The sequence below is a fragment of the Anarrhichthys ocellatus genome, unplaced genomic scaffold, assembly GCF_004355925.1.
Source record: "Anarrhichthys ocellatus isolate YVR2014 unplaced genomic scaffold, GSC_Weel_1.0 scaffold61, whole genome shotgun sequence".
In the NCBI taxonomy this organism is placed as follows: Eukaryota; Metazoa; Chordata; class Actinopteri; order Perciformes; family Anarhichadidae; genus Anarrhichthys; species Anarrhichthys ocellatus.
The window spans coordinates 363,380-380,028 of record NW_022280091.1 but is presented as its reverse complement, the minus strand read 5'-3'; the positions used below and the strand labels follow the sequence as shown (position 1 = coordinate 380,028).

Sequence of the window (16,649 nt, the reverse complement as noted above, 5' to 3'; positions counted from 1 at the left end):
ACACACACACACACACACACACACACACACACACACACACACACACAAAAACACTTATGCACAAGGACAGTCCACTCAACCCTAGTGATGTCATGGGAGCTGGAGAAGAGATCCAGGAAATAATTAAGAACAGATTATTTTCACAGAGGAAAAAGAAAGAAACACTGAGCCACGGAGCAGTGGGAACCTGTGGAACCCATCAGTGTATCCTGTCAACTTTTGAACACGTTGCGAGCCATTCATCATGTCAGCCACGACTGTCAGGGTGCCTCTCTTTTTCTCTGTTTCTCCCTCCTTCGCCCACATTTCTGCTCTTTCCTCCCATAAATCCAGAAAAACGCCAGGAGTTTTCCTCAGCGATGAACAAAAGTGGGGTTTTCATTAGTGAATCCTTCCTGTGGTCAGTGAGTGTGGGTGTGTGGGTGTGTGGGGGGTGGGGTGCTGGCCGTAGCGCTAGGACTTTCTCTGGGCTTTCTCACAGAGCCGTCCAAGACATGACTATTGCTATAGCGAGAGGGAGGCGGGATCTGGCACCGTAAAGCGTGGAGCGGTCATGGCAGAAATGGCACGGCGAGCACATTTCACACCTCCCTCGGAGTGACTGCAAATTTCCTGTACTGCACTTTTGATTGGAAACACATTTGAAACATCTTTTCATGATCACACTTACCGCGCACAAAAGAAAGAAAAGTTAAAAAAAAAAAAGCAGCAAAGAGAAAGCAGCAAGAACGAGGTCCAAAATATGACTAAGTGCACTGAGCTAACTTTGGACCTGACAAATGGGGTTTTTCTTCTTCTTCTTTTATTAATCTTCTATTTTTCCAACCTTGAATAAATCAGAAATGTGCTGAGTTGAAGCTAAAATAGCACACAGGTTATAAATCAAATAGCTCACTGAACACTATGAGAAGCAGCTGAATGATTTCTCCTCAGATGGAGAACAAGTGGACCCACCTATGAGGACTTAACAGAAGTGAGAATTATACATCAACCAGTACTGTGAACGAAGCCCGTCCAACACACTCCATTCATGGGTTATCAAAGCGACCCTGCCAGTATGCTGGCAGACCTTTGGCTCTTTCCAGACCACTATCTCCATTATGATACCAGTCAATCACTCTTAATAAAACACTAAAAATAATGCACCGCTCACTTTGCTGCACCACTCCTCCCCTCGTCTCTACTCTCTGGCAGTATTTCAGCTGCAATGTTCAAAGACACGTTGCTCTGTCTGGTTTGCTGCCCTTTATCTGAGGTGGCTGAAAAACAGGGGGAGATGGTTCTGTACTGTGGCGGCGTGATTTGCTCTGTTACGGCTGCAGCGTGTTATGCGCAGTAACAGAGGGGATCTCAAAGGCTGGCTGGCTGCAGAACAGCCTGAGAAAGCCTGACGGCAAGCCCAGAGATTCCCCGTGGCAGCTTTTGCCACTCTGTCATAAACAAAACACAAGACGTCTTTCTCTTCTTCCCACACCAACGGGGCTTGGGCGCTGCCAAACAGAACAATCACTATCGCAGCCTCTTCTGCTTTCCAACGCGCTCTCTCTCTCTCTCTCTCTCTCTCCCTCTCTCCCTGTGTCTCCTACAATATAAACAAAAGAGATCAGCAGAGGCTTTACCTCTGTGAGAGCAACAATGGGGGCGATGTTTAAGGAGACAAAACAAAAGTGTGCACGGGATCAAAGAGGAGCGAGGAAGACAGAGATGCTAAAGACCGACAAAAACGCAAACCAAACAAAAACAAACAATGGGCACATCTTGTCATTCACTGCGCGGCTGAGGAGGAAAAAAGATGTAACCACTCATCACTGTAACAGATAAATAAAAAAGCCCTTAATGTGCGTATGCTGACAAATAATGCTTCGACATGTAATAAGTGAATGACGTGTTATGACAGGTTTGCAGAAGGTGGTTTGTCCCCAAAGTGTCCCTCCAACCAGGACTTCAACTGAGCAGGAGCTCTTTTGGAGGCAGATAAAAGTGCAGAGGCACTCAGTGTTCGCCAGATAAGATAAGAGAGAGCACACATTAAGTCCATATTATGAATGGGCAGCGCACTGGGCAGCCCCTCCCAGCAGCCATGGGTTTTACTGTACTGCTGTAAACCAAAGTAGAGCAGCGGCCGACTGAAAGCTGAAGAGGTCGAGAAAAGCAGTCATGAGACGTTCACAGGTTGTGTGTGTTTAGTTTCACTGTATGTGTGAACATTTTTAAATATGAGATTTCAATATCCTCCCTCATTCATATACAGCCACCATCACTCACTAGTTTATATTCAGATAAAAGTCTTCGTGTTAATTATAGTGCTATATATATATATGTAGTATAATAATAATAATATTTTCATCTCTTAAGTGGACTGCGTTTTGTTTCTGCGTCAGAGATCGATTTTGCCCTCCCAATAAGTTTTTTAAATTTGGCAGGTCTGAAGAAACTTAAATCTATATTTGTTTTGATTATATATGAAAAATATATAAAAACACTTTCATAATAATTTCCCTTCCAAAACTAAAAATGCAATGGTGAGGCAAAGTCTTTCTAGATTAGGTGTGGGCCAATTATTTCATATTTTTTTCTTGAGCTAAAATTAAACAAACATAATACTATAATTCATTGTAGTCTGAGAGTATGATTTACAAGACAAACAGCGTTTAACAGCGCTGCACATTTCATAATAAACTGATCCAAAACTGACTCTGCAGATATGTAACTAAGTCGCAAAACACCACTGACCCAAAATCCACAATAACTTTTTTTTTTGCAGCACTGTCTCAGTTATAGTGCAATAACTAAGTCAGTGAAAAAATAAATAAATAAATAAAATCAAACAATATTATTTCAGAGGATTTTTTTTTCAGAAAAAAAAAAGAATGCCACTAAAACATGAACTCAGATTTCATCAACATCAGGACTGCCCGCTACCTCCGGTTTATCACCGCCACAGACAGACCGCCAAGCTGGAGCTGCTGCCAGGGTTTGGCTCGGGCCGCGTGAGGTGTTTGGCCTGGACGAGATTTTGGTATGTGTCGAGAGAGAGAGAGAGCGGGAGATAGCATTTGGCTACACTCATATTAGCGGCTACCAGTTATGCCTAGGCAGAGTGAGTGTGTGTATTTGGGCAGTGACTGGGATATGCTGTATACATATATATATTTATGTGTGCCTGGTTGTGTGTGTGTGTGTGGCTGGTTGAGTCACTGTTTGAAATTTCCAGAAAATTCCAGCTGAGATAATATTAGGTCATGAGCGTGTGTTTGTATGTATACGTAGCCAGCAAATGGTGAAGTAGTGCGTATTTGGAGGATTTGGCTGTGAAATGTGTTTCGTGTGTGTGTGTGTGTGTGTGTGTGGTTGCTGTGACAGTGTTTTTTGCAATGCGGGGGGATAAAATAACACAGCCAGTGTTTTGGCTGTGTGTAGAGTACGCGCACTGGAGGCTACAGTGATGTTTGGCCGAGTGCGAGTGTGTGTATCCACGATGGTGGCTGAGATACAACAATGTTTGGCTGTATCACACTGTATCTATGGTAGTCCTTGGCCTGGTGTGCGCGCCGCGTGGGTGTGTGTACGCAATCGTGACTAAAACCGTGTTTGGCATTATGTGTGAAAGTGCGCTACAAAGAGAAGTTGTTTTTTCATCTTTTTTTTATATCAAATGTGTGCGTCTTTATTTAGCTGTGTTTGTGTGTGTGTGTGTGTGTGTGTGTGTCTGGGTGTGAAGGTGGCTGCAATAGTACTGGCTGTCTGTGAGCAGTGGCGTTTTCTGTGTGTGTGTGTGTGTGTGTGTGTGTGTGTGTGAGTGTGTGTTTGGCAGTCAGGTCCAGCGTGGTGCTAGCGTTCAGGCAGACGGTGAAGGCGGCAGCAGCCTGCGGCCTGAAAGCAGGAGACTCACGGCTCCGCTCGTTCTCTCTCTCTCTCTCACACACACACACACACACACACACACACACACACAACCTGGGCTGGGGCCAAATGACGATCCCTGGCTACAATGGCCTTATCGTGGCACATACACTTCGACAGACTGAGTACAATCTTATAAACAGCAACTCTCACTCATCGCACAAAAACACACAATTTGACAGTGGTGACCATCTCATTAAAAAACACTCTCTCGCTCTCACACACACACACACACACACACACACACGGGAATGCAAATTCCTTCCTATAAAACAACACCAAATACATGATCATATGAAGCCGCAAATGCCTCGCTCAGAAAAATGAACTCGTACTTGCCAGAGCACGCTGGCCGAATGCCCTTGACACACACTCACATATTCTTTTTATTATTGCTGATACTATGTTGTCACGTAAACAAACACCAAGAAACAGAAGAAAAGGAAAAATACGCAAAAGACAAAAACCAAAATGACTTGCCGTTTCCAAAGAGAACAAAAGCAAGAAGGAATACTTATTTTGTTTCCCAAAGGTAAATGTTTGTTTTATTCATTTAAAATAATGTTTTTTTTTAAAAAAACTCACTAAATTCAAAATATCCATAAAATAATATTAGATAGCTTAATTATAATATTAATTATTTCCTCAATTTTCAACCCCTTTTTCGTGTGTTTCTGAAACTTATTGCGTGCATCTTTACACTGAGACCTATCTTTATGAATTATTATTTCTGTCATTCCCTCTCTGTTTAATAATGTGTCACAGTGTTTCTGTGCTAAGTATGTTTCTGTGTGTGTACATCCATATGCACATGCACACGGGCATGTATGGCGAGTTATGTGTTGGCATCGCTCCTTAACAGTGTGTAGTATCCAGTTGGCCACGTACCTGGCGAGTGGACGAAGTAGGCCAGGTAGAGGTCCAGCTCCTTGACGGACACTCCGATGTGGTGCGGCTGCACGCACAGGCCAGGGTTGGTGCACTGTGGCGACTTGACCAGCCGCTCCCCGTCCGTGCTCTCCAGGGGGCTGCCCTTGAACAGGATGACCATCACCAGGTCCAGCCGCCACACCTTGTCGGCCTGGCGCAGGCAGTCGATGCGACGGATCTTGCCCTTCTGGTCGGGGTTGGACAGCACGCAGCTGGGGGCCTTTTTCCCCGTGATGCTGAGCACAAAGTCCTCGCGGAACTCGGGCCGGATGTCCTTGCGGAGCTTGGCCAGCAGGCGCGAGGCCCACTTCTGCTTGATCTCCGGCTTCTCCCCCAGCAGCTCGTCCTTCACCGCGCGCTCTTCCTCCTTGGACATGCGCTTCTCGTGCTTCTTGAAGTACTTGCGCTTGCGGGCCTGCAGGTTGAACCAGGTGTAGGCGAAGGCGCGGACATGGGGCAGCAGGGCCTCGATGAAGGGGTGGAATTCATCCTGGATGAGGGAGGAGGAAGGGGGGAGGGTGGAGGAGGAGAGGGAGGAGGGGGGGAAGCAGGAGGAGGCAGTGGAGAGGGAGGGGGAGAATGGGGGAGAGAAGGATGGGGAGAGAGGGAGTGGGGGTGAGGAAGGGAAGAGAGAAGAGAGGCAGTTAGCACCGGCACGCAGCATGGAGGAGCGGCGCCTGCTCTGTGTGAGCGGAGGGAGAGAATGAGCGAGTGGTGCCGAGAGAGAGAGAGAGAGAGAGCGAGAGAGAGAGAGAGCGAGAGAGAGAGAGAGAGAGCGAGATGCTTTACACTCTCTACCTAACACAGATGCATCACACTGAAGGACACACTTTACACAACACTGAACAACACAACACTGAATGAATGAGAGGTAAAAGATGAGAACCGGATTCTACTGTTTTCTTTCAATAATATTTGTTTCAACATTTATGTGCCTGCCTAAATAAATACATATTATCAAACGTGTTAGTTATAGATATAAATATTGCCAAACTTGAATTTATCGATAACAAAACAACCACAAAAAAAATCTAGAAAACATGAATTCTAAAAAATGATGTTATATATCTACATCCATTTTTTTAATGCTGACTGACAACATAAACTATAATTTACAATAAAAATAATTTAAAATAATTTGAGAGAACTCACACCAAATTCTAAGTATTAGAATTAAACATAGAATATTTGTCCATAAAAAACATAACTACATCCGCACTCAAAATAATGTCATAACAGTCGCTATCACAAAACATATGTGAATAAAACAAGAATAACATGGTAGTTACCATTTTGCTCTCTCATCATAAATTCACCCGCCGATTGCAAAGAAACTTAAAATGGGAGGACAAACAACTGGATTGCTCAATCAAAATGTGCTGAAGTAATGCTGCGTATATTAGAAAACAAAAGACTGAGTGAAAAAAAAAAAGAAGCAAAATAAGAAGTTGAGAAACTGTCCAATAAAAGCAGCGGGTGGGGGGGGAGGCAGAGAAAGAGGAGGCAGACCAAGGGGGCGCAGTGTAATAGCAGCACAGGAACACAGGAGGTACTGTAGCAGGAGAGGTGCTGTTCAAGAGCACAACAGAAGGAGAGTGGAGAGAAGTTCAGCAATCGCTCTGTCTGAAAGGAGCTAAAAAAAATAAAAAAATTAAAATAGAGCTGGACTTGCACGAACAAAACAAAACAGATATTGCAGCAAAAAAGGATAAAATTGTCGAAAACTTAAACAAGCTTCTTTGTTTGCAAAAATATGTAGCAAAAACGATCTTGACAAAAAAACAACAACAACAGCAAAATGCTTGGCAAAGCGGCGCGTGCTATTGGTTCAATTCTGTGGGATCTGCATGAGACTCACGGAGAGAGAGCGAGAGAGAGAGAGAGCTGGACAAGGGGGGTGCGGATGGAGGAGAAGAAGAAGAAGAAGAAGAAGAAGAAGAAGAAGAAGAAGAAAAAAGGAAAACAAAACAAGAGGACCGAATCAATGTTGGAAGAGTGTGCACGACCGCTGGCAAACCCGAGTGCAGCTTCTTTTTTCCCCCTCTTTCTCTCCAACTCTGTCTCTCTCTTCCTCTCCACTTTCCTTCTCTAACCATTGACTGAGTCTGTGCCAACATGCAGAGGGCCCACCTATTTGGCACCGAAGCTCAAACAGCCCAGCCAATACGCACGCTCCCAGCGCTGAAAGGGAGGGTAAAGAGGGATGGCAGAGGGAGAAGCAAAGCGGTGGGGGGGGTGGTGGGGTTGGATGGTTGGTGGCTGGTAGTGGAGAGAGAGAGAGAGCGAGCGAGCGAGAGAGAGAGAAAGAGAAGAGAGGGAGGGGGAGAGACGGGGACTGTGTGTGGTGCAGGCAGAAGGCACGTCATTAGCCAAACAGACAAGTTCCAATCTAGTGCAAAGGCAAAGTCCAGAGGATATTAATTTTACATGCATCCAATCCAGACAGCGCCTGCCTTCTAAAGTCCCCCCCCCCCTCCCACCCTCATCGCCTTCGTCACCAGCATGGTCACAACCATCCCAACAAACCAGCTCGCTCTCCAACTGCACCCCCACCCAGCCCCACCCCCTCCAGAAACACCCCTCTCTCTCTCTCTCTGCTCGCGTTACACCACCTTGGCATGGGATGGCATGAGAAAACACAGGCCCAAAATCCCACTAGACCCTGAGACCAGCAGCTGCTCCTGGATTTACCACACAAACAAAGAGAGGAGGGGGAAGAAAATGCCCACCCCCTCCACCAAAAAATACCATCCAAAAACATGCTCTCCTGTTTCAAAATGCACTCTCACATCCAAACTGGCCCCTTCTCCCCCTCTCTTTTTGTTTTTTGTTTTGTTACTCCACTTTAAACGCCCCAACAGCACAGACACAGAAACACATTAAAAGTTTCTGTTACCAAATCCCATTTGTGTGTGATTCAGTGGACAATGACGGCTGAATATGCTGTGGTGGACAGCTTCATGTAAGAAGCCTATATATGTTAAGCTGTTTAACAAGGCGAGGCAAGCGGATATTAAAACCATCTAAAACAGGCTATACCGCTTCCCTGTAATTCACAAAGCTTTGCCTAATGCTTTCAAATTCGGATACACTGGTCTTTGGAAAAGCCAAAAAGAATTATAGTTTCCTCCTGCAGGCGGTAAATTGCCCATATTTTCATTGCGTTGCATTATAAAGTACACAATGGCACATGATTGGGATTGAGCAGCGGAAAGTGAGGGAGCAAAGGGCTGTATTGCTGCCCTGGCAAGCGCATTGTCTCATCCTCATTGGCTGACCCACATGACCTCAGAGGGACAAGCTGTGCCCATTGCACCATGGGAGAAATATCTGAGGGACAAAGGCTCCCACCCAGGATCAGTTTAATATAATCTGATGCATGTATGAAATACGTATGAACCCCTCCTCTCATTAGAAGTGCATTTAAATGTCATACTTCCAAATACCCCCCCCCAAAAAAAAAAAAAGATTGCTCATCTATGCTGTCCAAATAAGTCCACAGGGCTCATAGGAAATATAGAGACATTGTCAAAACTGGAATCTCGGCAATGGGCAGCCACAAAAAGCTAACTTGTCATGTGGCAAAGTTGAGGGCCCGGACATTTGATTGTGGGTGGAGGCCCCCCGCTGTGCAACGGAACAGGCTGTCTGTGTGAACACCCTACAAAGGCCAGAGTCCTCTGGTTGGCTCCCAGGACCATCAGATTTAGCCTGGCCTGCTCCCTCTGTCAGTGTCTGACAGAGGAGCCGCAGCCTGGATGACTGGCCGGTCCACTGACTGGCTGGCAAGCTGGCTGTTCGGTTGGCTGCAAGGCTACGTGACTGGCTGGGTGAATGACTGGTTGGCTAACCGGGTGGGTAGCTAGCCGGTTAGCTGGCTGCCTGACTGGAGAGCTGGGGGGGGGGGCACGCAGCCCCATCTGGACCTGGCCGAGCCGGGCCGGGTGCCGATTGTTCATGCTAACATACGCCTGCCTCCCACAGCCGCAACCGAACACGTGAAAAATGTGGGAATGAGAGAAGATGGCGGAGGCAAGAAGAAGAAAAAAAAATATGGGCAAAAGGAACATGAGGAGATGGAATTAAAGAGGCTGCGCATGTTTGTTTTTGAAGAACAATGCGTTTGTCGCGTATTTGAAAAGACTGAAGGGATCTAGACTTTTTGATAAATGGGCCGCAGACTAAGAAAAGGGAGTGATATGTGCCAAGTATTACAGTCACTTCCTGTAATATCATCATGCCATTACTGACAGGCAAAATGATAATAACCGAGATCACTATCAGGGAAATCCAAACCTCTCCTTTGTCTGTTCAAACTAGCAACACATTGTCGTTCCTTCCCTGCAACATATTTTCAGTAGCATAACTCTTCTTGACTCTTTATACAACAGAGGATGGAAAACAGACAGAAACCTATTATAATACTATAGAATAATAATTATTATTGCTATTTGTATGAAATGTGTAGAAAAAAAAATCCCTTTTTGAAATCACTTAGTTAAATCCACTGCCAGGACTATTATGATCATAAACTGGACCAAACACAAAATTATACACAACAGCATAACACAGGCATTGAGGTCTGTGCACAATTTGCAGTTCAAGATCTTTTATGATTTTGGCCAAGAAATGAGGCTGTGTGGCACCCTACTATTTAATACGTCCATTTCTTATTTATTTTTTTGGACATTTTCAAACCCACATTTCCTTCAGCTCATTAGAGACGGTTTCTCCTGTTTGCCCAGAGTTCTTCGGGGGCAGAACGACGGGTGGCAGTTAGTTGGGGCCTTGGCCACTGGACTCTTTAGGTGTCTGCTCGGCAATAATTTGAGCGAGGGCTCATCTTATCTCTGCGTGCCACACTCTGTCTCTCAGAAAAAAAACCGACGACCTTTGTTCGCTAGGCCGGGCAAGACAATCTCCCCTCCTGTCCGACAGGGTAAAACTCAGAGAGCAGGAGAGAAACGCAAAAAAACACCTCAGGTTTCGTTAACAAGGCCAAGCTTGGAGCAGCAGCAACTGCCAAAAACACAAGACAAAAGAAAAACCCTAAAAACTGTAATTTTGATGGTTATTAAACAACAAAACATAGATAAAAATAAAAAAATAAAAAAGAGAGAGAGAGAGAGTGCTTGGTGCAGTTTTACCCACTACACCATTTTGTCATGTATGCTATGGCTGCCTGTTAAGAATATCCTAAATGTCCTACAGCTAAAAACAGGCTGTGGCTGTGAAATGAGGCCTGGAAACTAAAGAAGTAAAATGTCACCAAAATCCAGGCTTTAAGCACAGGGCATGTCCTATCGTTGAAAATTGGCTGTTTTGTTTATTTCAGAACTATCTAAACACCAATAAATATATGATATAAAGGTTTTGACCAGGGGAGTTAAGTTATCCGTGTAACGCAGCTATGGGGGAGCACACCAAAACCCCTCCGCGTGGCCGGTCCTTTACCTTATTAAAACGGACTGCACCCTGCGTCTCTACATTTATAAAACAATATACAAAATGAATACTCTCAGCTTGAAAAGATGGAAACCTACCTCGGTCGCCATGTTCAGCGGGTAATTATAATCTTCTCAACACCGGCGCAACGTTAGTTTTGGCTAATAACGGCAGTCTTTTAGGCTTATTACGGCCGTCTTTCTCTCTCTGTTAACCTTTAGCGGAAGCCGTCCGTCTGTGTGTAAGTAACTCTTTGTATTTTACGTTCGTTAAAATAGCCAACATATCGCGTTGTCGACAGTACAACTGCTCCAAATACCAAATATGTCCACATCTAATGGCCCTCTTCCCCACGGAGAGACAACTGAACTTGAGCACGTCTGCCTTCCGCCTCGGTCTCGTGCGGCCTACGTTAAACAATAGCGGTCAAAATAAATGGTAAAAGTCGAAATAGAATTAAAATGAGGCGGATGTGTCGTAGTAGAGCCAATGAATAAAAACAGTGTGAAAGTATGACCTCAGTGAAGGCAAACACTCGCCAGAGTAAACAAATATGTTGCATTATGCAGCTTTCCCCCAGAAGTCAGTGCAGATGTATTAATGTAGCTTTTCCTTTTTTCTTTAGAGACTATTAACACCTTTGTGCGAAGAAAAAAAAGGACTATTCGTTCCCGTCTCTGGGCTATATTTGCATACAATCCGTTTTAACAACCGTAGCTCGGCCCTGTTTCCCACACTGCTGTCAACAGCTCTAATAGGCAATTACCTGAGAATATTTGTGATAGTAGTCTTAGGTATACAAATGAATGCCACAGGGCTGACATTTGCATAGACACAAGGAAATGAAGATCAGGTCATATATTTACTTAATGCCACATCCTGCAGGGTGAGGACGACTTGGTTGTAAATCAACAGGCATTAAATGTGTTCTCGCTGGGCATGTGGCATTGGATTAACAACATGAAGTTCGCTCATTTTGTTTTCTTCCTTTTAAGTGTTCAATTGTGATTGCAACAAATTAAAAGAGAATGGAGTAGAAGTAATACATCAAAACAAAATTTAATTAAATTAGGTCCATGAGCCTCACAACAGGTGTCATTTAAATCAGAATAATAAATGCACCCAATTCACATTTCCTTTTTATATTATAGTATATTATATTATATATTTTTTACCACCAACATGATCTCAAATAATTTAAATTCCATAAAAAGTGTGGTTTAAAATGTAGACTAGCTGGTTTAAAAAATAGAATTTTCTGACAAACAGAAATTAGGATACTTAACTGTTATAATTGTTGTAATTGTTAATTATAACAGTGAATGCACTGCAATGTCCTGAATATATATATATATATTAAAAATGTGTTTTTAAACAAAGGGACGTTATTTAATTAAAAATTCTGACTCATGCATACGTTTCATATTTGCAGTTTAATACGGAAATTCAGAACATTTGAGTTGTAATAATTTTTAATTGCTGTTCCATTGTAAATACATTTTCATAACTTGTAATATATATATATATATATATATATATTATATATATATTTATCCATATATATAAAATATTTAATGTAATATTCTATATTAAATAACATTAATAATCAATTGATTTGACCAAATATTTGCTAAAAGAATAAGAAACACTGGGACATAAAAAAGCTTTTGCCTTTTCAACATTTGAATGAAGCAACATCTTTACATAAAATTAAATTACTAAAAAGAGAAAATCTACACTTAATTTTAAAAAATGCTACAATGAAAGAAGAAAATTGTATTTGTCACACAAGTCTTTTGTTAACACTATTCAGGTTGATCCTGTAAGATAAGGTTTGGAAACACACACACACACACACACACACAGAGAGAGAGAGAGAGAGAGAGAGAGAGAGAGAGAGAGAGAGAGAGAAAGCTGATGAAGGTTACAGCATGTCATGAGGTGTCACGACTGGAATGTCACTTTGACATCTGCTGTGCGAAATCACACATTGACAAGTACTGTGGTGATGTAAAGGAAAGACTGTGAGAGATCTAAGCTATTTTCCCTGTGTGTGTGTGTGTGTGTGTGTGTGTGTGTGTGTGTGTGTGTGTGTGCGTGTGCGTGTGTGCATGCGTGCGTGCTCTGACTACTCTAGGTGGTCTGGAATAATTATTAAACTGTTTGCACTTTGTATATAAATCAAAGGTTGTTTTTTTTTTATCTTGCTTCATTATTCTAAACTTTACATAAAACCTATGTTGAACCATTTCTCATGATGCCATTTCTGTCAAAAGAAAAGGAAAAGGAAGTGGAAGAGAAAAACAAAGTTGCTTTGGCTTGAGCGAAGTTTCCATATTTGTATTACAGGAGTGCAGGAGACGTAAAGGTGCTCAGCAGGCCTGACTAGTGGAGAGAAACACCCTGCCATTAAGGGGTGATGGGTTAGTCACCCCACAATCCTCAGGGATATAAAATAATTACGGACAAGTTGACATAAACTACCATTTCCTTGGAAACTCTCATGACACAGAAGAAAAAGAAGTGTCCTTTTTTTCTCTTCCCCTTTCATTCACTTTTCCGAGCCCACACACATGCATTCACACACACAGAGCCACATTATTCTTCTTAAAAATGTCCTGAGTGCTGCCAGTCCTCCCATTTCCACCCAGCTCAAAACCTTTTCATCCATTCATCTACACCCCCTGGAAGAGGGAAGGAAAAAAAGAAATTCTCTCTCTGCTCTCTTTCCTCCCAATCAGCACAGATTGATGTGTAAAGTGTGTCTGCGCATCGTTTGTAATTACGCCTGTTTACACACTGAAGCATTACTATGTGTGAAAGTCTGGAAGCCATTTGTGGCATGAGGCTTGCGAGGGGAAAGACAGAGCGAGTGAGCTTTAAATCAGCTCCAGAGACACAAGGACTGATAGCAAGCTGGGGCTTCTGACATGACTGCAGACCGGGGTAATATTATACTCAAATATGCTTTCACGTTTGTGCGATGGATTTGTCCACTCAGACTGCTTCAGCCTCAAATGTGAGCACATCAAAGATAAGATCGAGGGATCTTTAGGATTCTATTTTGGTATCCAGAATTTATTCAGCCAGGGTTTACTTGAGGTTTGTGTGGTTTTTCTACGACTCTGGCCCATCTGCATGAATTTCACCTTATACACTTAATTATAAACATAACTTCAACCCCACAAGTGAGTTATAGTCCCCCTTTTATATGCTGGAAATATGTGAGCCGAATTCAATTTGGACGACTTCAAAATACATTTTGCGATGATTAAACGGTGAAATATATTTGCGGGTTTTTTTTGGCTTTGAGTTGGTGAGCGGAATTCAAAACTCATACAGTGCGTACGCCAAAATGTACAGTGGGGACTGCAAAATAGGGCTGTGCGAAACACTATACATTTACTCCTTCCAATGCTAAACTGGATGTTCATCATGCAGCGCCGTCAATTAGAAAGAATGTTTCCCTTAAGGGGATGATGTTATCGTGGTATAAATAAAACTGGGCAAGATTATAGATTTCAAACTAAATCAGGAGATTCTGGCAAAGAATGATCTAATAAAACCACGTCAACATGGGGCTGCAGCTAGATGGGGCAGTATAGGATTACATGCATGCTAAGTGAATGCATATAGACTACTGCATGTGTGTTTACACTGCCGAGGGTTCTGCAGCGTCGCCATGGCAAGCACACACACACACACGCATAAACGGACTAACACACACACGTAACTGTTGGTCTGGCATTTTCCGACAGGACGTCGGAGCAAAACTGAGAGTACAGCGTTTCCCCTCGACAAGGGCGGCCATTCCTGATAAGGTCAAGTGGGCAGTGTGATACTTGGAGTGTGTGTGTGTGTGTGCGCGTGTGTTCAGGGTGATAGCAGCAGTTTTATGCTTCAGTCACACGGGGGGGACGGAGAGCGTCCCCTCTCATGTGTTCTGTCTCACCCCCCCCCAAAACCACGGCTGCTGCACACACCTAACAGCGTTCCAGTCGGCGCATGGCAGCGGCCGCTCGCTGGCTACGCCGAGGCCCTGCCTCCAGCTGCAGAGGGGGCTTTGAGCCTCGCGGTGAGCAAATACAGCAGGAATCAAGCAGATAATGAAACCCGATACTCGCCTCCCTCCCATGCCCTCGCTGCGACGGCGGCCAAGGCCTGCGTCTCCTCGCAGCACAAGAGATGCACTATTGAGAGACTTTCTCTTGCGCACTCTTTCGCTTCACTCCCCTCCCACCCCCACCCTTCATTCTTTTATTCCTCCCCAGTCCTCGTTCTGCCAGTCGGCAAGGCGAGATGCCAACCTCTCTCTCCCCAAAAGCCGGGCAGAGTGCCCTCACCCTTTATGCAAATGCTTCACCACTTGCCCGACTCACACATTCATTCTCCCCCTTCCCCCTCAACACCACCATCACCTACTCCTCCATTTCTTCTTTTATTTCTTTCACCTCTTACTCTGCAACCCTTCTCTCTCTCTCTCTCTCTGTATCTCTCTCCAACACTTTTTTTCTCCCTTTTCCTGTGCTCCATATTGTCGTTGCACTTCAGCCATCCGTCTCTCTATCTCTATCCATCTCCTAGCATCTCTCACTCTGCTCCCCCTCACTCCTTTCACGGTGGAGCTCCCCTCCTCGTCTCGCTGCCCCTCTCTCTCTCTCTCTCTCTCTCTCTCTCTCTCTCTCTCTCTCTCTCTCTCTCTCTCTCTCTCACACACAGCTTGACTCACCCAGACTTAAACTTGTGCACTCCTTCCACGGCCAGACAGACAAGTGCAGAAACTCCCCTCGCCCTCTCTCTCCTTTTCTCTCTTCTTTTCTTCTATCTCTTTCTCTCTCACACACACACACTCATTGACTGGTGCTTCCCTTAAAGGCAAAGCATATTGTCTATAAATTACACTTTTTATTAACTGTTGCAGTTTGTATAATCATGATATCATCTGTCAACGTTGTGTTAAATGTATAATTTGCAAGAAGCCAGTTGGCACGTTTATCCATACCTTCACTGTGAATTTATTCCCTATTTTTTGCGTGATTGATTGCTTCCTTTATTGTTGAGCAGGGAGCCAGTGAAGCACAACAACAGTCCTTTAAAAGCAGGATTATAAAAGTAAAAAATACAAGAGTTGCAGTCACGCCATTTACGTACGGCGGGATATCTATGTTCCAACTTCGCAGAGCAAAGCTAATTCACGAGCTGTGGGTGAAGCGGATCTGATCGCAATCTTGCTGATTGAAGGATTAATAACTGCGAGATGAGATTAGGTGACACATGGCTTTATGACACCCTTTTACAACCTACTGTTGCAACTCATACTCTGTGGTTTTCAGTCTGCAAACATGGCTGTTTCCTTAGTTCCCTAAAGAGGTGACATTTGTGGGGACACAACAGAATTATTGATGGGGTTTAATTTATCAAATTACTTCAGTCAAATCTCCACAAGTCATTTAACCTCCATATAGTTCCATGTACAAAAATAAAAGTGGCTTAATCTGTGACCTTCGAAAAACCTCAAACGAATAAAAGCGAGTGCTCGATAAGAAAAACAACAGAACATCTCAGCCTGCTCACCACAATTTATCGTTTAGAATTATAACACCGCAAATGGGTTAAGCTACTTTGTCGATGGGCAGCCGACTCTTTGACATTAGCATCCTATTTCCGCACCAGCGAACGCCCTATCAGGAACACTGAAGCTTGCGTGTTTAACTCTGCTTATCGTGTGAGCTGGAGTTTGGCCCCTTTGCTGAGTTGGCACTGCGAGGGTTAAACGGTGCCCGCTCCCTGTGGCATGATATGAGCTGGGCCTTTGCCTGTGCACTCTGCCTTGTCTGCGCTGCGAGTTGGTAGTGTCAGGGGTTAAGAGTGGGTGGCTGCTCCGAGTGGCTTCCTATGCCACTCTGATCCCGGCGGGGTTAGAAGGTGTCCGCTCCAAATGGCGTCCTCGGAGCCGGGTCTTAATCTCTGCTGCGCTTGACAGAGTTTAGGTTAAAGCGCGGCAGCAACTCTGGGAGGGGGGGTTAAAGGTCGCTCTGCCCATTTTGAGTGGCATTCCCTGTAGGGCAAGCACCATGCCAGGCCGGAAAAGACACAGAGGCCACATGCAAAAACACATGCGAGGCGAGAGACAAAGAGCCCTAACAACCACACGTAAACACACAAGGACAAACACACACAACGAAATCATATCTGAAACTTTTATACTCCAAAACCATATTTTCCTTTTTTTTTTAAGTTGTGTCCTCAAACAAAGCAAGGGGACAGGCAGACACCCGGTGCAGACGGGCGCCTCTGGGAGAGAGTGTGCGCAGTTATCTCCTCCGTGACCACGCGTGCTGACTTCCCCGGGCCTAAACTACCGCCTCGCA

At 44.3% G+C, this 16,649-nt stretch overlaps 1 protein-coding gene across 9 annotated transcripts in view; it reads right to left on the bottom strand.

The window, feature by feature from the left end:
• The window catches only part of nfixa (nuclear factor I/Xa), a 113,518-nt gene that overhangs the window by 71,659 nt on the left and 25,210 nt on the right, over nucleotides 1-16,649 (bottom strand). For 8 of the 9 annotated variants that reach the window (XM_031871927.1, XM_031871925.1, XM_031871932.1 and 5 more), the window contains one exon: nucleotides 4,792-5,323. In XM_031871927.1, coding sequence (XP_031727787.1) covers nucleotides 4,792-5,323 — 532 coding nt within the window. Of the gene's footprint in view, nucleotides 1-4,791; nucleotides 5,324-6,122; nucleotides 7,316-16,649 lie in introns of those variants that run through there. The other variant, XM_031871929.1, reaches the window with a different exon arrangement.